The 21,899-nt window shown below is 43.2% G+C and overlaps 1 protein-coding gene across 5 annotated transcripts in view; it reads left to right on the top strand.

Annotated features, from left to right (window-relative positions):
- Positions 1 to 21,899, top strand: part of ATP2B1 (ATPase plasma membrane Ca2+ transporting 1) — a 110,060-nt gene that overhangs the window by 72,920 nt on the left and 15,241 nt on the right. For all 5 annotated transcript variants that reach the window (XM_040408724.1, XM_040408740.1, XM_040408719.1 and 2 more), the window contains exons 7-15: positions 2,576 to 2,614; positions 2,739 to 2,894; positions 5,094 to 5,308; positions 6,463 to 6,705; positions 8,172 to 8,413; positions 9,898 to 10,135; positions 10,254 to 10,433; positions 10,517 to 10,604; positions 10,767 to 10,873. In XM_040408724.1, coding sequence (XP_040264658.1) covers positions 2,576 to 2,614; positions 2,739 to 2,894; positions 5,094 to 5,308; positions 6,463 to 6,705; positions 8,172 to 8,413; positions 9,898 to 10,135; positions 10,254 to 10,433; positions 10,517 to 10,604; positions 10,767 to 10,873 — 1,508 coding nt within the window. The remainder of the gene's footprint in view (positions 1 to 2,575; positions 2,615 to 2,738; positions 2,895 to 5,093; positions 5,309 to 6,462; positions 6,706 to 8,171; positions 8,414 to 9,897; positions 10,136 to 10,253; positions 10,434 to 10,516; positions 10,605 to 10,766; positions 10,874 to 21,899) is intronic.

The raw sequence follows: 21,899 nt of genomic DNA, 5'->3' as shown, positions 1-21,899 counted from the left end.
GTATCAGCAGTGTCATTGTACAGCTGGGGCTTGTAGTCTTACACATACAACCTGCTGCTGAGTATCCCAGCAGTCAGACATTTAACTCAGGGCAGCACTTTTAGGCCCCTTGCAGACGAGCGAGTATTCCGCGCGGGGTGCAATGCGTGATGCGAACACATTGTGCCCACATGGAATCTGGACCCATTCATTTCAATGGGACTGTGTACATGTGCGTTGGTTTTCACGCATCACTTGTGCTTTGCGTGAAAATCGCAGCATGTTTTTATTAAAAAAAATGCTGTTATTGTGTAAAACTTAAATTTAAAAAAAGTGTACATATTATGTATTGCCACTTCCGTAACGACCTGCTCTATAAAAATATCACATGACCTAACACCTAGGGTGAACACCGTAAAAAATCCAAAATAAAGGTGTCAAAAAATGCCTTTTTTTTTTGTCACCTTACATCACAAAAAATGTAATGGCAAGTGATCAAAAAGTCATAAGCACCCTAAAATAGTACCAATCAAACTGTCATCCCATATCGAAAAAAATGAGCTCCTACATAAGACAGTCGCCCAAAAAAAAAATCTATGGCTTTCCGAATATGGAGACACTAAAATTTTTTTTTTCAAAAATGCTTTATGTAAAACTGAAACGAACAAACAAAAAAAAATTTGGTATTGTCGTGTCCGTAACAACCTTCTCTATAAAAATGGCTCATGATCTAACCTGTCAGATGAACGTTGTAAATAACAAAAAATAAAAACCGTGCCGGTACGTCCTGAGTCCTTAAGGGGTTAAAAGCAAAAGTTGCGAAGTTTTCCAAATTTTTGGTAAATTTGATATTTTTTTTTTTTTTTTTTTACATAAAAATGAAATATTTTGATTCAAATTTACCACTGTCATGAAGTACAATAGGTGACGAGAAAACAGTCTCCGAATGGCTTGGATATGTAAAAGCATTTTAAAGTTATTACTACATAAAGTGACACATGTCAGATTTGTAAAAATCAGTCTGGTACTTCTTAAGGTGAAAAAAGGCTGAGTCCTTAAGGGGATATAGAATTTATATTTATTTTTTTACATAACTCGGACAACCCCTTTAACTAACTTCTCCAGCTCTGGACAGGGCCGCAGATCCAGCGGCTCTTCCTGCACTCGCTGCTCCCTTGTCTTCTCCAGGTGCCTCGCTGCACTGTAACCTGACTTCGCACAACGTTGGGTCATAGTGCGGTCACCATGTCCTGACGCTGTGTATGCAGTCAGGACAGCGCAGCGCCTGAAAAGAGAGTACAGCCAGTACTGGTAACGCTGTATTCACCGCTCCCTGGGAGAAAAAAATGCATCTTATTTCTCTTTCCTGTTTTTACTGATCTAATAGCCTACTGCACGATTTCCCCTGGCTTAAAGTTTCACTGTATTTTTTTCCCTTTTTATCTGCCAGTTATATGGCAATTTGATTTGTCATATCTATTAGACTTTCTTCATTTGTTTTTTGCATTTTGTCAGGCTTCTAAAGTGACATAATTTTATTTTTTTTGTTTGTGCTTTACCGTGTTTTTCCTTTTCAATTTTAATGCAAACACATTTGACTTGTAAGAGAAAACCATACCTAGAGCAAGTTGCATTTTGAACTGCCATGGGACCAGAAACACTCTAAGGCTACTTTCACACTCTCATTTTGGCTTTCCGTTTTGTGAGATCCGCCATGGGCTCTCTCAAGCTGTCCAAAACGGATCAGTTTTGCCCTAATGCATTCTGAATGGAAAAGGATCTGTCAGTTTGCATCAGTTCAGTCTCCATTCCGCTCTGGAGGCGGACACCAAAAGGCCGCTTGCAGCGTTTTGCTGTCCGCTTGACGAAACTGAGCCAAACTGATCCGTCCTGGCATACAATGTAAGTCAATGCGGACGGATCCGTTTTCTCTGACACAATCTAGCACAATAGAAAACTGATCCATCTCCTATTGACTTTCAATAGAGTTCATGACTGATCCGTCTTGGCTATGTTACAGATAATTATTATAATACAAACTGATCCGTTCATGACTGATGCATGCAGTTTTATTATTGTAACAGATCCGCCTAAAACGCAAGTGTGAAAGTAGCCTAAAATTGAGTGAAAACTCTACAAAAAACCCTGAACTAGTTGGGTTTGATTTTAGCGACAGTCTAGCCGTGGCAGTAAAAAAAACACTTTCCTCATGGATCCTGTAATAATGGAACCTATGACACCAGTGTGCACAGAGCCGAAATACAATGGACCTTGTTTACCCAGAATATAGAGATGGTTTACAGACTAGGGTCCAATTAGACCAAAGAGCCTGGACAAAAATATTTTTTCAAAATCTTATCTACAGGCTAGTAGCAAAACTACCTTTTCCTGGTGCAAAAGATGATTTGTCCCCCTAATCCTGCATCTAAGTAGCCTCGCAATATGGTGGCTTGTTGGTACTCAAACCGGAGCTCAAACCTTAGCAGCTATACGATGCCTGGTACCTAAAATAAGTGTTATTCCCTGCTGCAGCATTCCATTTTATGAAGCTTCCCGCAAAAGTGTTTTAATATGGATGCATATATTTATTTTACAGGCAAAAAACAAGATGGCACCATTGAAAATCGTAACAAAGGTATTTTTATTTTTGTCATTTCTTTTAATCTTGAAAGAAAAGTAATGTTTTTAAAAAAAATCACAGATTTTATGCTTTGCTGACCTAAATAAATACCAGTAAAACCTGTGGGTCTTTTTTATAGCAAAAGCTCAAGATGGCGCAGCTATGGAAATGCAGCCCCTTAAGAGTGAGGACGGTGGTGACGGAGAGGACAAAAAGAAATCAAATTTGCCAAAGAAGGAAAAATCTGTTCTGCAAGGAAAACTTACTAAATTGGCTGTTCAGATTGGCAAAGCAGGTACTTCAAACCCTCCTTGCTATTTAATAGCAAGCTGTTTCCAATGACTTTCTCGCTATCTATAGATTGTTATTCTGGAGAAGCTGCTGGCAGTCGACAAATGACTTATATAGCACGCAGATTTAAAATATATGTTGTGAGCGAGAGAGCTTTCAAACTGCACACAGAGTTCATTAAAACATATAGATATAAAAGATAAATGCATATAATGTAACTAGTAGATGGCCCAAAAATTTAAAAAATTGTATCATATGACTGTAGTTATGGTCTCTTCTTAACAGAGCGATGACAAGTATGATGGATCTGTTTTTAGGTAGATCTCATTGCTTATAATGGCATCCGGTTTCTGTTTTTGATGGCAAAAATAGCCCTGCAGATGGCTCAATTCTTCCCATTAGAAACATAATGGAACCCTGTGCAAGTGTTAACATAGCCTGAAGCTGGTAATACACACTGAATCTGTAGATTACATTCCCCCCTCCCTTGTTAATTGCTTTTCACTTTGAAAAATGCTTTCAATTCGTCTTGAGAATGGCTATCTCCATAGCATATTAAACAGAATAATACAAGCCTATGGAGAGGGGAGGGGGTGGAGTGAGCAGGAGCACAGTGAGGCACAGGAGACAGGCACAGACAAAGGAAGGTTATAACTCTAGGAAGTGCTTCCTTCTCAACCATACAGGCTAGTCATCCATTATCCAAGGTCTGCTTCTGAGTGACTGAGACAGGAAGGATATTCTCCTTTGCTTTCTGTGTGCAGTGGATGGCCACCACTCTGCACCCACCGTGTCTCAGAACTGCAAACTAGAGTTACAGCATGCACAAAGTAAAACCGCTAGAAATGGCAGATGCAAGTGATATAATGGCCAGAAATGGTGTTACTGTTGATGCAGAGTTTGAAAGGTTATTTCTGCTTTTAAGCAACCATACATCACCGACAACTATTCCTCCCAATTACTCCACCATCACTATGACCACCAATACACTTGGGTGCATGTGCTCTCAGTGGAAAGAGTGAAAAGATGGCAATGCATTAGTGCTGGGCAAACTCTATTCTGACTGACCATCTAATATGTATGGTGGTTCAAACATCAAACACCCTCTCAACAGGAGATGTCGGGAAAGGAGGATTGGACTGTTGATATCAGCATGCCCTATACTGTTGTTCGAACTGTAAGCAGCCTACTCCCCTCTCCCCATTCAGCACACATACATATACTGTACTTTCCCTACACAAGCATCCATGTTTAAGGGGAGTTAGTTGTTTGCTGAATGAGCGTTGGGCCAGCATCTACCTAATGTGTTTGACCATCAGACGACCCATACACATTAAATGTCAGCCTCACCCTGACAAAATTGTCCTGTTTAGGCTGATATGTAGTTAAAGGGGTTGTCCAGGTTCAGAGCTGAACCCGGTCATACCTCCATTTTCACCCCGGAAGCCCCCCTGACTTGCGCATTGGAGCAGTTCATGCTCCGATGCTCTCCTTTGCCCTGCGCTAAATAGCACAGGGCAAAGGCATTTTCAAGAGTTCCGGTGACGTACCGGGCTCTCCATGGGGCTGCCAGGAAGCCTGGTGACGTCACCGGCACTGATGGGCAGGCTTTAGCGCTGCCTTAGCCAGTAAAACGGCTAGGGCAGAGCTAAAGCACGCCCATCAGAGCCAGTGACGTCACCGAACACACTGCCGGGCGGAAGCTTCCGCCCGGCAGTGTTATTGTAAACAAAAAAGCCTGTGCCCTGCGCGATCTAGCGCAAGGCAAGGGAGCACATCGGAGCATGAGATGCTCTGATGCCAACATCGGGGTGCTGCCTGGGTCAAAATTAGGGTATGTCCGGGTTCAGCTCTGCCCTTTAATGTGTGGGCAGCTTTAGCTGAATCTGCCTATGGTCTGCAGATAAATATCTCATGTCTATGGACAGCTTACTGTAAACGGATATAAAACTGTGTAAATCTTCAACATTTCATTTATCAAAAAGTGTTATGTCTAAATCAGATGGCTTTAATTTCCCAGTCTTCTCCAAACACAAATCTGACTTGAGAATTGCTGGTAAGGCCTTGTTCACCCGGTTCAGTTTCTGCATTGTGTGACTGGCATATCTAAAGGATCTCCTTTTATTTTGTGTGGCAAGTGTCCATCTGTGTCGTGTAATCTGTCATGTACTGCAAACCTAACATTGTTGTCTGCTCTTTCAAGGTTTGGTGATGTCTGCAATAACGGTCATCATCCTTGTTCTGTACTTTGTGATCGACAATTTCTGGGTTCAGAAACGACCCTGGTTGGCGGAGTGTACACCAATCTATGTCCAGTATTTTGTGAAGTTTTTCATCATTGGAGTAACTGTTTTGGTAGTAGCCGTGCCAGAAGGTCTTCCACTTGCAGTAACCATTTCTCTGGCTTACTCTGTTAAGGTAAGGGCTTTCTTCATCTGACCAGGAATTGTCTATGGTAGACCAAGTATAGCCTAGACTTGATAAATGCATTACATAAGATACATCCATGCATTTGGCATGCATAGTGCTTGCCAGTCTCTTTCCTGGGATCCATAGATCTCCCGATTGCTACAGTTGCTCCTAGGGGGCATGCACTTTCTCAGAGGGCGTCTCCTTTCTACTACACCTTGTGGCAGTTGAAGGATGGAATTTAGCATGTGTTTCTGTCTCAGTGAGCAGGACAGGGAAATTAGAAAAAAGACCAAGCAGCAGGTGGTGCTATACAGATAGAATTCAGTGAATAGCTCAGTGGCTATCCTACATTTTTAATTACATGCAATTACAAAACTATTTAGATCCAGGTGCTGGTTTGAAAACGGTAGAAAGTTTTTCATGGGGCAACCCCTTTTAGTAGTTTTTTTTTAAGAACTGCAGCTGCAGGCTTTCTCCCATACAAAGAGGCATGCCACTGGGTCTGGTGCTGTTAGGGGAAGGGGCACGTCACCGTTGTGGCCAGTCGTTGGCTGCAGCAGCCCACAGCCCCCCCATCCACGCCGGAAGTTGAGAAGCAGGGAACTGGAGCACGATGGACCAAAGGAGACAGAATTGAGTGGCGGGGAGCAGGTAAGAATACCTCCCACCACGTGTCTGTGGGGAGGGAGGGGCTGCCCAAAAGGGTTTCAAAGGTGGACACCCTCTTTTAACGATGCATTTCTTCACTTCATGTGACGGAAACTGCTTATGACAGAACCTGTTGTAGCGATCGGTGGGACCCCTATTTATCGGACATTTATAACTTGTGGATAGGTGATTAGTGGCCAGCAAATAATACACTACATATGCATCAGGTACATCAGTTCTAAGTTCTACAGAAATCCTAGACATGAATGGTTGTACTTGTACAGTGAAGGATGGATGGAATAACAGAAGCATATGCAGCAGTGTGCCAGTTATCCCATCTAGACCACGGAACAGAAATCTCCAAAAATTGATGTAATGGGGATAGATGATTTTTTGTGTGTATTTTCTTTCTAGAAAACTATGAATGCAATCTGCTGTTGGCCAGGCTTGGTCACAAGCTGCCATTGTGCTTCAGTGGAGTCAAAATGTGTTTTTCTTCTAATTCTTTGTAGAAAATGATGAAAGATAATAACTTGGTCAGGCATCTGGATGCTTGTGAAACCATGGGAAACGCTACTGCAATCTGTTCAGATAAAACTGGAACGTTGACTATGAACCGAATGACTGTTGTCCAGGCTTACATGTATGAGAAACATTATAGGAAGATTCCTGATCCAGAGTCCATCCCGGAAAATGTGCTGCAGCTCCTTCTAACTGGGATTTCTGTCAACTGTGCTTACACCTCCAAAATCTTGGTAACTATCCGTACAGCACTACTAGTAATTCTCTTCTTTATACCTCTAATCCTAAGGCCTGTGTTTGGCGTATATGCCTTGAAAAGCTCCTGGACATGTGTGAAGTATATCTCTCTGGCTTGGACTTTTGGTCTCTATCAGGCCAGTATACATTGGTATACCTTTATGGTATGTAGGCGGTATAAATGATATATACCACGTAATTCTTTTATAATTGGGCTTTTTTAAAGTAAGGGCTCGTGCGTACGAACGTATTTTTTTTGTCAGCGTCCGTTCCATTTTTTGTGCAGCCTGTATGCCGAACCATTCACTTCAGTAGGGCCGCAAAAGAAAATATGAATCCGTTGGAGTTTCATGTCTGTTCCACAAAAAATAGAACATGTCCTATTATTTTCTGCATTACGGACAGGGATTGAACTGTTCAATTAGCGGCCTGCTGTTCCGTTCCACAAAGTGTTGAATGCACACAGCCGGTATCCCTGTTTTGCGGAGCCGCAAATTGCAGACAGCAAAACAGCCAATGGTCGTGTGCATAATCCTTAACTTGGAGCTCCCATGAAACACTGCAGTATAAAAACCCTTTCAAATCTTCTTTTCTGAAGATGCATCAAACTTTTATGCAGATTTCCTTTTTACTTTCCTTGTTATGAAATGTCAGCAGTTTGCAATAAAGGTCCAGCAGGGTAGTACCAGTTGGGGGGGTGTCCCTACAAAGTCTGACACTATCCAATCAATGCTGCCAGTGTCTGATTGTGCAGCTGCTAACACCCAGACAGACCTATATGCAGACTGCTGGCAATGCATCCATAAGCCTCTAGTTGGAATAATGGAGTAATGGCACAACATAGTCATTAGAAGTGATGGTCCATTATTATTTAATGGGGAATGCAAGTGTTCAGGTAGTGACAGGAGAATGCAAGTAACAATCTGCTGTGATGGTGAAGTCTTTAAGGGAACCTGTCATGTGGATATTTGATTATAATCTAACTAATTATATACAATCATTAACTACTAAAAAGTACCTTAGATGTATTCACTTACTGGTGTGACAGATGGTTACCTCATAATATACACACACAAAGATGCTGCATACTAATGAGCTGATTTGAGTCAAGCGTGATGTCAGTGAGTCCAGCGTTTTTTTTTTTTAATTCAGAGCTATAGCCACTCCCGTGCCCACCTGCTGCTCATTCATATGGAAAAAAAACTGTCAATCAGCAGCAGGTAGGCGGGGAGAGTCAGGAGCTCATAAATATTCATGACTCATCATTATGAGCTGGCGCTTTTCAATACAAGATGTTGGCAGATTGACTGGGTCAATTAAAGAAAGTGACCCAGCATTGTGCTAAGAGAATCGGTCACTTATTTATGTTGCCCTTAGTTAGGACACCATAAAACTGGTGACAGGTTCCCTTTAAGTGTCTTAATTCCCCACCTAACGGATGTGACTGATCTCATTTCACTAGCCTCCTGAAAAAGAAGGTGGCCTACCACGCCATGTCGGGAACAAAACTGAATGTGCCTTGCTGGGATTTATTTTGGATTTAAAACGGGATTATCAAGATGTCAGAAATGAGATCCCTGAGGAAACCTTATTTAAAGTGTACACTTTTAATTCTGTGAGAAAATCGATGAGCACAGTGTTAAAAAACAATGATGGCAGTTACCGAATGTTCAGCAAGGGTGCCTCTGAGATTGTCCTCAAAAAGTAAGTGCCCATGGTAGTATCATTGGGGGGACGGGGTGTAAAAATGCAACATTTTATACATTTTAGCAACTCTTGGATCTTACACATTGCTGCAAAATCCCCTGGAGGCCAAACAGCGCTTCGATGAAACAGTCTTTACCTTTATGTTTTGGTGTACTAAGGTGAATTGTAAAGGTGTCCATATACATTAGATGAATGTCAGTCCTGCATGTGACGGTGCCCAGATGAGAGATGTCGGGGGGTAAAGAAGGGGTCAGACTTGTTGGATTTCAACATGCCTTTTGTTCTCGAGGGAGATGGGTTGCTACCAAAGGTGTTTGGCAGCGGCTTATTTCCCTCTGCATATTTGGCTTCTTAAGTGACAGCCTATTCTCAGGATAGGCCATCACTACTAGCTGATTGACATGGGTCTGCCACCCCGCCCCCCACCAATCAGCTGTTTGGAAGCAGATGGCTCCGTCTATTTTGTAGTGCTCGTCATTGAATCACAACCCCCATTGACTACAATGTGAGTGGAGCCACCTGTTTCTGGTGCCTGAGCTACTGTTGAACCGTTGATTGGTGGGAGGCGGAATGTCAGACCCCGGAAGATCAGCTAGTGATACCCTGTCCTGAGAATAGGCCATCACTTGCTAAAAGGTGGTCAGCCCCTTTAAGAACTAGCATTGTGTCTCAGCATAGGTTTTTTTATTCTTATGGTGGCTACATTTTCCGATTCTTACGTTGGTAGTCACAGAAAATCCAATAGGTCACATACATATGAGCTGACACAAGTTATCTGGCAGGTATTGGATTTCAGGCATGCAACAGAATGCCATTATTTCCCTTTTACGTCACTGTATCCTGTGCTTGAGGTAAAAGAATGAATACTTTATTACCTGTGCTGACGCGCTTCATTACAGATGCAGGAGATGCGTTTAGGGTCAGAATGAGATTGCCTGATGCATGACCTACCACAGGAAAGTGCTCTCGGCTCTTAGAATTTCCAGTGGAAAATATTAATGCCAGTATAAATGTAGGGTAGCCTCCCTCTTGATTATTCTAAAAAAAAACAAACTCTAAACTGATTTTTCAAATGCGCCAATGTCTACTGGAATAATATTTTTAGTCGTTACTCACTATAAGACTTCAGTCCATTCATTGCATCACACTACTTGGAATCGTGTACTTCCTTCTGTACTGGGTTTGGCCAGTGTTAATAGCTGGTGAATTTAAATTGGATTACTTCTATTAAAATTTCAGGTAAGGCCTTGAGTCACGGAGTAACCCAGACATATAGGTACCTGGTTGGGGTGGATTAATGATATAGTCGGCCAGAAAGTGAGTCACTGATATTGTATGCTTTCATATAGCGATTTCCTGCCAGTAATCTGTGCAATAAATTATGCATGCATTTCTTTGTAAAACGTTGGCCGTATTCATATATAATATGAGGATTGTAGCCGATGAAAAGTGAGACTTTCTCAACTCTTCTGCCTTTTTAGGTGCTTCAAATTGATGAGTGCAAGTGGTGAAGCCAAAGTCTTCAGACCGAGGGATAGAGATGATATGGCTAAAAGCGTGATCGAGCCAATGGCATCTGAGGGCTTGAGAACAATATGTTTGGCTTATCGAGATTTTCCGGCAGGAGAACCTGAGCCTGACTGGGAAAACGAAAATGATATTTTGAGTGGGCTCACCTGTCTTGCTGTGGTAGGGATTGAAGACCCTGTCCGACCAGAGGTACGTGGGGATGCGAAAATGAGCGTTTGTTATAGCTGAATTCAGTTCACTTTGAGTAGGTTAGCTTGTAATAGCCACATATGTGCAGTGAATCTTACAAGGCTTCCACCTCCCCTAGGTACCGGATGCCATAAGAAAATGTCAGCGTGCAGGCATTACCGTACGTATGGTCACAGGGGACAACATAAACACGGCCCGCGCCATTGCCACAAAATGTGGAATTCTTCACCCTGGAGAGGACTTCCTGTGCGTAGAAGGAAAAGAATTCAACCGGAGAATACGGAATGAAAAAGGAGAAGTAACTAGCATTCTCCCTCCTCCTATTCCCTGCCTCTTCCTTGTATTTTATTTCATTTGCTAATAGTTTGTTTCATGTAACAGATTGAGCAAGAACGAATAGATAAACTTTGGCCAAAGCTTCGTGTACTGGCTAGATCATCTCCAACTGATAAACATACATTAGTGAAAGGTAAGAGCTAATGTTCTGGCTTCTCCACACAGTGTTTGGTTTCATGTTGTATTCTTACAGATAACTACTTTATATAACTTTTTTTTTAAATATTTTATGCTGTGTATGTTGGTGTTTGTACATGTAATTTCCTGCAATGATCACCTATATTCTTAACTTCAGGTATAATTGACAGCACGGTCTGTGAACAAAGGCAAGTGGTAGCAGTAACTGGTGATGGGACCAATGATGGGCCTGCACTAAAGAAAGCAGATGTTGGATTTGCCATGGTAAGATTGGTATTATTAAAACTTTTTGGATGCTGCACTTATTTTTCAGCTCTTTTGTGCATTTCAGTGCCTTAAACTGCAAAGGGCTATCTCCCAGAACAGTCTCTCTTAATGGCTCCCTATGAGTCATAGTCTGAATTTTTAAATAGTCTTGGGACATGACGAGGGAAAATACACACACCAAATCTCCATACTTGGCTAAACATCAACATGATTTGGCTGCCTTGTCATGTTCCAGGGCTTGTTAAAAAGTCAGACTTTGAGGTAGCTGCTTCCAAAAGGTGGCACTGTTTTTGAGACACCACTTTGCATGTTGTTTTTCCATGGAGCATTGCCACGAAGGGTCCATACACAGCTCTTTAAAGGGGTTATCCAATATCAATAACTGTCCCCCCATATGCCGGGACCCCCATGTTGAATATACTTACCTGGGTTGCTGCTCCTGGTCCCCGCACTGCCGCTTCTGCTTCTTCTCCCCGTACACGGATGAAAACATCCGGTGTCGGGGAGAGCAGCCAATTGCAGATGGGGACGAGTCTCCATAGCATCACCTGCGGTGCGGGGACCAGGAGCAGCTCAGGGAGCGGGGACCCAGGTAAGTATATTCCCAGTGCGGGGCCTGGCACATGGTGGGGCAGTTATTGATATTGGATAACCCCTTTAAAGGGAACTTGTCACCTCCAAAAACCATCTCAAGCCGCCAGCAGTACCTGAGAGTAGCCAGCAGCATATTTCCGACAATCGTTTTCTTCCTGAAGCAGATGAGGCAAAAGCTCAGAAAACTTTCTTTTATCCCCTGCCCGCGTGATTTTCTAGTCATGCTTGAAGTCAAGGGGGCAGCGGCCTCCTTCCTTCTAGTCAAGGTAACCACGCTCCCTTCCCTGCCCCTTCGCTGTGACTGACAGCGCTTATGCACGAGAGTTCGGCTGCCTTTGCTGAACAGCCGGCTGTCAGTCACAGGCGAAGGGGGCATGGTTACCTTGACTTGAAGCAAGGAGGCCGCTTGACTTCAAGCATGACTAGAAAATCACGCAGGCAGGGGATAAAAGAACGTTTTCTGAGCTTTTGCTTCATCTGCCATCAGGAAGAAAACTATCGTCTGACACGCGCTGCTGGCTACTCTCGGGTACTGCTGGCGGCTTAGGATGGTTTTTGGAGGTGACAGGTTCCCTTTAAGGAGAACTAGTACCTTCCCTGAAGTGCCTTAAGACATACCAGAGTTTTTAGTTTTTTTTTAATATTTATATAATGGCGGTGCTTCTTTGTACAATCCTAATTCTGAAGGAACAGTTATTTCTGGGCTTCCTTGATATATTTTTTTCAAACCTATTTCTCCCTGTTGCAACTGCACAGCTAGATGTATTTCACTCAGAAGCAGGGAGCTTATCCAATCTGCTGTCACTGTACTACTGTGACACCCATTCCCTTACACTTTAATACACACAGGAGGCTCCTGTGATGTTCTGAAACTGTGTAGAAGCAGATCTTTTATCAGGCTTACGATCTCAGCAAGCTCTGACACCCCCCCCCCCCACCCACTTCCTCTCTGCCATCTTGTGTCTCTCTTACTAGGGATGGATCTCACCTAACAGTCAGTGGACTGCAACTTAGGTGGAAGTGAGACCTCTAGTGGCCATGGCTTTACAGCTTTTTTTCAGGTGGATACAGGCATATTTTTTTAATGAAGTGATTTAGAAATTTGCTGCAATTCTCTATTAAATTAAATGAAATTGTGCGACAGTACAGTGACTCTTCAAATTTAAATCTTTTGGATTTGGACCACTTGTGTGCCATGTTGATACGCTGTTTAGGTATTACCTTGATTGTTTGGCTGACAGCTATTCAGTGAGTATGGCTGGCTATAGGCTTCCTTCACACTTTTTTTTTTTTTTTTTTGCATTTTTATTTGGTAGTAAAAAGGGTTTTTTTCAGCATTCTTTTAATAAAATGTTATGTATTTATTTTTATTTTATTTTTTCCAGGCGTTTTTCAACGTCCATTGAGGTGCCTAAAGGGGAAAACCTAGAACATTCTGCAGTTTAAAAAAACACTTAAAGGAGAACTGTCATATTTTCATAAAATAAATAAATTTTTGCATATGTTACTGCAGCATTATGCATAAAGCAATCTTTAGCTTCCTCACTTACCACTGTTTTTCATGAGTTTCCCCCTTAGTTACGGCTGTTTTGAATCCTACATTGAGGATCTTCTCAAGGTGGCTCCTTTGCCAGTTCTGAGGCCAAAACTGCTTTTCCTCAGGTCATATACAATCTTGCTGTAGCCAGCAGCTTCCTGCCAGCCAATCAGATTGGATTACTGAGAGACACGCCTCCTCACTCTGAAGCCTAATGCAGGCATGCAGTGTGAAGGACCGCCCCTCTGTCTTCCTAGCCGGAGACAGATGAGCCATAGCAACGGTCTTTTAAGGGATTAATGGAAAGGGACAGAGGACATTAATGAAAGCTGTTATTATAAGGTAATTACAGATCTTTTAGCAATCATTGACAGACTAACTCAGGTATACATGCCTAGCTCTAATAAACTAGCAAAAAATAAATAAATATGACAGTTATCCTTTAAAACACACATACAATGCAAAACACGCCACACAAAAAATTATTTCTATTGAATTTCATAATTCTGTTTACTTCAAAGTAACATCTTGTTGGCAGTGTCGGCTGTGCAGCATTTTTTTGCCTGCATCGTCGGATCTGTATCCTATTACACAAACCACAGAGTTTTCATATTGTAAGGCGTTACTTTATCTCTCTTCTCTTCCTGATGTCAGCCTGTGCATCATGGAACAGGTAGATGGCGGTTTTTAAACTCACACGTATATTAGGTTCTGTGACACCCTCAGTCTATTTTAGATTTGTCAGAAATGTATACCGTATAGCAAGGCTGGTTGTAGTACCGCAGCTGCTTTCTTTTTGGTTATAGGGTATCCATAAGGACCTGCTCAGCTCCATGCATTTTATATAGTGCTTGGTAAAGTCTTGTTATCACACAAGAGATGTCCTTACAGCTTCAGACTTCTGTTGCACTGTATCAGTTTCAAGGTGATCTTTGTGTTGTGAATTAACTGTTATGTGGTCATTTGTAACTCGCTGTATTGCATTTCTCAGTCATTGTTCTTTCAGTATGGTGTTTGGGTACTTAGATTTAGTTTTTCTGGTTCTAGAGGCGAAAGGGAGTGCCATTGTATCATGTGTATGGGTAGAATTTGCATAGAGTCAAGTGTCAGTTGCACTGGCATACGGGCGCACAGGAGTCTAAGTCACTGTTGACGGCAGTGAGTAGGATTTAGTTCCTGCCATCTTCAGAGCTGTAAGTCCCTGGTATAATGAACTATTAGGCAGTGCTAAAGTAGCGGCATCTGCACTCTACAGCCTCAAATTTCTTCTCACAAATTAAGAGGTGTTTACTTTGGACATTGCGTTTCCATACACGTTTTACTTCTTGTGAAGGTAATTGAGAGGACCAACCTAGACTCCACTCATGCATATACTACCATATTACTGCTGTGTACAACCTCGGTCATGATGCCACACCTGTACAAAGTCTGTGGGACCTTATTATGTTGCTCACTGCATATGAAGGCAGAGGCTTTTATAGAAATTAAAATTAGAAAATAATGTCATGCGTCATCAGACGCTGTATTTCAACACATTTCTTCCATGCACGTACAGCAGCACATGCTATACCTCTGTAGTACTGCAAGGACTCTGTGGGCCTCCACACTCCATGTTCTTCAGGCCTTTGACCCTACTGTCACTCTGGAGGACCACTGACATTGGCTAATGAACGGATACTAAATCATTCACTTGGCACATACATTGACAACATCCTGCTGGCTAGTGACCAGGACATACTGTACTTTCAATGGGAAGGCAGGGTTGTCTAACGTGGGCATCTTCTGTACTTGGAGAAATGTCTCATTTGTTCTTTACTATCTTGGTTGCTTAGAGGCTCTCAAACACATTTGATTGAGATAAGGAAAAGCTTGAATCACACGGCTGAAAAATTAAAACGCCAAAGTTGGATGAAGGCAGTTTAGCAGAAGTTGGTGTGTTCTGTATTTCAGCCAAAATAATTAGATTCTGAAAACAAATGTAGGTGGTAAACCTTTAAACCTGTCATGTCACCTGCACATTTAGGTGTGAGTAGAGTTCGACCAGTAACCTCCCACCAAGTCAGGGTCCAGGAATCTGCTGGACAGGTTTTTACACTGGAGGTTTAAATAAGGGGGCATTCACACAACTGTATGTATTTTGCAGACATGTGAAATAGTCATCCATATTTTACAGATCTGTGTTTTTGTGGACTGCAAAATACAGTCGTGTGAATGTACCCTTAGTTGTCTGTCTGCTGTGGTGAGACACTGGATGTGTCTCAGAGATCAGTTTTTCTTTCCCCTAACACAATTACTGATCTTCCTTGGTTTTCCAACCCTACAGTTAGAGTAAGGGTCCATCCACGGATCCGCAAAACACAGACCCCGGCAATGTGCGTTCCGTATTTTGCGGACCGCACGTTGCCGGCACTAATAGAATATGCCTATTCTTGTCTGTAATTGCGGACAAGAATAGGACATGTTCTATTTTTTTTTCGGGAACGGAAATGCGGACCCGGAAGTGCGACATAAAAATTAATGAGTCCGCAATTCGGTTCCGCAAAATGCGGAACCAAATTGCGGAAGGTGTGAATGGAGCTTAATTCACTGCATGCAGGTTATTTTCTCCTTGTCCATAGTGGGCAAAAAGTTCAAAACAGGCAGCTGTCTTACAAGTGTGTCTGTATATACAGTTGTATTTCCATTGCTGGTTCATAAATAGAAGCAGTGACCTGACTGACTGCTGTGGGTACCTTTTCCCATTTATTTTCTGTTCATATTTCATAAATTAACTCTATCCTTAGTGTATTTCTGGCTATGACTAGTGTAAATGATGGTTTATTATGTGGTGTTGCTTGCCAGAAGTTAGAATATCTCTTATATATGTTGTGTTGATGTGTACAGTATAAGTGCTGGAAGGTGTGTGTATATCCCACCCAGATACCTCAGCTGGAAAAAGAGGCCTACAGAGGCTCTGTGTGGTCTCAGCCAGGAGAGCTGGGGGGCCCAACTACGCCTACGGAAAGAGGGTTGCATGATCAGAGTCGGGAGGACTTCTGGACCATCTCCCCCCAAGGGCGCTGTGTGGTCTCAGCCAGGAGGGCTGAAGGGCCACAAGGCTATGTGAAGCCTGATCTCTTTCCTGTCTGGACTTGTGTCTGATGAGCAGACCTGTTAAAGCTTGGAGCCTGAGACCCTGTGTACAAGCTGTGCTTAGAGGTTAGTCAGGGAAAACTACTGTGTATTAGGAAGTCCCTAGACGGGCAGGTGTTTATTTGATATTTGTGCGGGTTCTGAAAAATGGCGGCACTGCAAGTGAACCCTTTATTGCACCACCTGGATGAATAAAGGGTTCACTTGCTTTTACTTACCGGAGTGCCGCTATTTATTCTGGAGATATATATATATATATATATATATATATATATATATATATATATAGAGAGAGAGAGAGACGCCAATGCTCCTTAAAATTTGCAGATGGTGACTAGACTTTTTAGCCTTGTCACCATTTGCAACAGGTCTGCCGCACTGTAGCTGAATATTGCGGCCAATAATTCCTTGCCCCGCCGCCGATCACCTACGCTACAGGCAGGTCTATTTGGTAATAAAATCACAGCGCACGCCCGCCTATGCCGGAACGCACAGCAGTGAGGTGTGCGCATCTGCGTTGCACCATCCCGGGCCGTACCAGTAGCTAGTGAGCGCCAGTGAAAGGACACGGGTAAGTATAACATTTTTTAGCTTTTTATTTTTATAAAGTGCCAACATTATTGGCCATACTGGGGGGACCTTACTAGCCATAAAGGGGGCACTAGAGGACAGTATGGGGGGGAAATTACTACTGTGGAGAATATTTCTACTGTGGGGGAGTAATTACTATGTGTGGGGAAATTACTAAATGGGGGCAGTGTGAGAGAAAATTACTATGTGAGAGGGGAAGTTACTACTGTGCGGGCAGTAAGGGGGGAAATTGCTATATGAGGGCACTGTGTGTGTGTGTGTGTGTGTGGGGGGGGGGGGGATTAATCTAAGGTTTTATTATTATTACTGGGGGCACTCTAGGTGGCTTTTATAATTGCTATAGACACTATAGGGACATTATTTCTAGTGGGGTCACAATTTTTTTTTTTAGCAGTATAGTACCTGGGACATTGGGGAGCACCACGGGCACAGTATTGGGAATGGTAGCAGAATGACATTGTTGGGACACCAGGGGGGGTGGGGTTGATTGAAAAATCTAACGTGTCTGTAACAAACTCTGTAGAAACGAGATGCGGCTGAAAGGATTTGTCATGGAGGTCTGGGTCAAATGGAGGAGAAGAGGAAAGAGAAGGTCTACATGACAGTAGATGTCACTGGATGTAATAGGCATGTGGTGCTGTATTCTCCTATATGTAGTGCTGGCTCATTACTGTGACCTGTGTCTCATCTTCTCGAAGTCCTCAAATTATAATTATATATTCAATTTGGCAACAAAAAATAGATCCAAAATTTTTCAGAGGAGAAAAATATATATTTATTTAGCTGAACGACCCGGCTTCACTCCGGTATATTTCATCTATTTCATTAAATGTTTGTGTGTGTTGTTAAGATGTCGACAGTATCCCACCCCCATAACAGTTACATCTACAGTACCCCCCCGCCTTAACAGTGACCTCCACAGCCCCCCACCCCTTAACACTGACCCCCCCCCCCCACAGTACCCCGTCTCCTTAAAATATGACCTCCACAGCAGCCCACCCACTTCACTTTGACCTTCACAGCAGCCTGCCTTTTTAACAGTGCGTTTCACAGCACACCATCCCATTGATAATGACCTCCACAGGGGCCTGCCCCCTTAACAGTGGCCTTTACATCAATCTGCCCCTTAACACTGAACTCCATAGCGGACCATCCCCTTAACTGTGACCTGCACAGCAGCCTGCCCCTAGGGTGGCCAGAGGTCCAGTTTTAGGCCGGCTTTCAGACTCCCTGTCCTCCGTCTGGCACAGGGCCTGGACGGACACAAAGATGTCCTTCTGAACAGCTCACTCTCAGACAGCAGCACTGTGCTGTCTGAGCGTGAGCTGCAGGGAGAAAGTCGCCCTCACTCCCACCCCTGCAGCTGACAGAAGTTGATTTTTAACTTCATTTTTTCAATCCCTGTCGGCTGAGGCGTGGAGGGGTGTGTGGCCTAACCGGATCGGGGGCGTGGATTAGCAGGACCTAGAAGTAGATTTTTTTACTTCATTTTTTTTTTTTTTCCAATCCCTGTCAGCTGAGGAGCTGGAGGGGACGTGGCCTAACCTGATCAGGGGTGTGTCCTTTTGAACAGCTCACTCTAAGAAAGCAGCACTGTGCTCTGAGTGTGAGCTGCAGGGAGAAAGTCACTGTCCCTCCCACCTCTGCAGCTGAAAGAAGTTGATTTTTAACTTCGTTTTTTAATCCCTGTCGGCTGAGAAGTGGGAGGGGTGTGGCCTAACTGGATCGGAGGCAGGGTTTTAAGTCTGTCTTTTCAGGGTGGCCTGAATGGCCACTCTACCTGCCCTCTGAACTGTGACCTCCACAGCACTCCGCTCCCTTAACAGTGTCATCCACAGCTATTAAAGAGGACCTTTCACCGATTATTACACTATGAACTAACTATACAGACATGTAGAGCGGCGCCCGGGGATCTCACTGCACTTACTATTATCCCCGGGCGCCGCTCCATTCTGCCGCTATGTCTTCCGGTATCTCCGCTCACTAAGTTATAGTAGGCGGAGATTCCAGTCACTAAGTTATGGTAGGCGGAGGCTGCCCTTGTTCTGCTCTAGCGCTGGCCAATCGCAGCGAGGAGCTCACAGCCTGGGAGGTTATTTTCTCCCAGGCTGTGAGCTCTGCAATACGATTGGCCAGCGCTACAGAAGAACAAGGGCAGACTCCGCCTACCATAACTTAGGGAACGGAGATACCGGAGGACATAGCAGGAGAACGGAGCGGCGCCCGGGGATAATAGTAAGTGCAGTGAGATCCCCGGGCGCCGCTCTCCATGTCTGTATAGTTAGTTCATAGTGTAATAATCCGTGAAAGGTCCTCTTTAAGCCATGGCTTTACTTCAATAGCGATTATCCTGGTGACAGATTTCCTTTAAAGCTGACCTACAGCAGCGAAGAAAAATGGCTGAGTTGTTATGGTAACCTGGAGTAAAACGGTGTATGTGGAGGCTAACGGCCTGTGAGCTTCTATTGGCTGATAATGGTCATGTGACCAAGCTTCTATTGGCTAATGCATTTTTGGGGAACATCTCAGGAACTGTACGTCCTAGAGAGCTGAGACCTGGTCTAAAACCTTCCCGGACACCTGATGTACCTGTGTGCCAAATTTCGTGATAGTAAATGTGACAGTGCGGATTCCTTTAGTGGACATACACACACACCTACACCTACACTCAGCTATATATATATATATATATATATATATATATATATATATATATATATATATATATATATATATATATATACAGTGGGGGAAATAATTATTTGACCCCTCACTGATTTTGTAAGTTTGTCCAATGACAAAGAAATGAAAAGTCTCAGAACAGTATCATTTCAATGGTAGGTTTATTGTAACAGTGGCAGATAGCACATCAAAAGGAAAATCGAAAAAATAACTTTAAATAAAAGATAGCAACTGATTTGCATTTCATTGAGTGAAATAAGTATTTGAACCCTCTAACAAAAAAAGACTTAATACTTGGTGGAAAAACCCTTGTTTGCAAGCACAGAGGTCAAACGTTTCTTGTAATTGATGACCAAGTTTGCGCACATTTTAGGAGGAATGTTGGTCCACTCCTCTTTGCAGATCATCTCTAAATCCCTAAGGTTTCGAGGCTGTCTCTGTGCAACTCTGAGCTTGAGCTCCCTCCATAGGTTTTCGATTGGATTAAGGTCCGGAGACTGACTAGGCCACTCCATGACCTTAATGTGCTTCTTCTTGAGCCACTCCTTTGTTGCCTTTGCTGTATGTTTTGGGTCATTGTCGTGCTGGAACACCCATCCACGACCCATTTTCAGTTTCCTGGCAGAGGGAAGGAGGTTGTCGCTCAGGATTTCACGATACATGGCTCCGTCCATTTTCCCGTTTATGCAAATAAGTTGTCCTGTGCCCTTAGCAGAAAAACACCCCCAAAGCAAAATGTTTCCACCCCCATGCTTGACGGTGGGGACGGTGTTTTGGGGGTCATAGGCAGCATTTTTCTTCCTCCAAACACAGCGAGTTGAGTTAATGCCAAAGAGCTCTATTTTGGTCTCATCAGACCACAGCACCTTCTCCCAGTCACTCTCTGAATCATTCAGGTGTTCATTGGCAAACTTCAGACGGGCCTGCACATGTGCCTTCCTGAGCAGGGGGACCTTGCGAGCCCTGCAGGATTTTAATCCATTGCGGTGTAATGTGTTTCCAATGGTTTTCTTGGTGACTGTGGTCCCTGCTAATTTGAGGTCATTAACTAACTCCTCCCGTGTAGTTCTAGGATGCTTTTTCACCTTTCTCAGAACCATTGACACCCCACGAGGTGAGATCTTGCGTGGAGCCCCAGAGCGAGGTCGATTGATGGTCATTTTGTGCTCCTTCCATTTTCGAACAATCGCACCAACAGTTGTCACCTTCTCTCCCAGCTTCTTGCTAATGGTTTTGTAGCCCATTCCAGCCTTGTGCAGGTCTACAATTTTGTCTCTGACATCCTTGGACAGCTCTTTGGTCTTTCCCATGTTGGAGAGTTTGGAGTCTGCTTGATTGATTGATTCTGTGGACAGGTGTCTTTTATACAGGTGACTAGTTAAGACAGGTGTCCTTAATGAGGGTGACTAATTGAGTAGAAGTGTCTAACCACTCTGTGGGAGCCAGAACTCTTAATGGTTGGTAGGGGTTCAAATACTTATTTCACTCAATGAAATGCAAATCAGTTGCTATCTTTTATTTAAAGTTATTTTTTCGATTTTCCTTTTGATGTGCTATCTGCCACTGTTACAATAAACCTACCATTGAAATGATACTGTTCTGAGACTTTTCATTTCTTTGTCATTGGACAAACTTACAAAATCAGTGAGGGGTCAAATAATTATTTCCCCCACTGTATATATATTATACACACACATACACACACACACAGAATTAAATGTTACCATGTATTTATTGAACACACCATGTAAAGATTCACAGTGCAGGTGGAAAAAGTATGTGAACCCCTAGACTAATGACATCTCCAAGAGCTAATTGGAGTGAGGTGTCAGCCAACTGGGGTCCAATCAATGAGATGAGATTGGAGGTGTTGGTTACAGCTGCCCTGCCCTATAAAAAACACACACCAGTTCTGGGTTTGCTTTTCACAAGAAGCATTGTCTGATGTGTATGATGCCTCTCACAAAAGAGCTCTCAGAAGACCTGCGAGTAAGAATTGTTGACTTGCATAAAGCTGGAAAGGGTTACAAAAGCCTTGCTGTTCATCAGTCCACGGTAAGGGTCCATTCACACGTCTGCAACGTGTTTTGCGGATCCGTGTAACACAGACACAGCAATGTGCTTTCCGCATTTTGCAGACCGCACATCGCCGGCACTAATAGAATATGCCTATTCTTGTCCGCAATTGCAAATTAGAAATGAATGGGGCCGCAATTCCGTTCTGCAAAATGCGGAACAAAATTGCGGGCGTGTGAATGGGGCGTAAGACAAATTTGTCTATAAATGGAGAAAGTTCAGCACTGCTGCTACTCTCCCTAGGAGTGTCCGTCCTGTAAAGATGACTGCAAGAGCACAGCGAGGACTGCTCAATGAGGTGAAGAAGAATCCTAGAGTGTCAACTAAAGACTTACAAAAGTCTCTGGCATATGCTAACATCCCTGTTAGTGAATCAACGATATGTAAAACACTAAACAAGAATGGATTTCA

The sequence above is a fragment of the Bufo bufo genome, chromosome 1 (genome assembly GCF_905171765.1).
Source record: "Bufo bufo chromosome 1, aBufBuf1.1, whole genome shotgun sequence".
NCBI lineage: Eukaryota > Metazoa > Chordata > Amphibia > Anura > Bufonidae > Bufo > Bufo bufo.
This window is presented reverse-complemented; position numbering and strand designations above follow the sequence as displayed.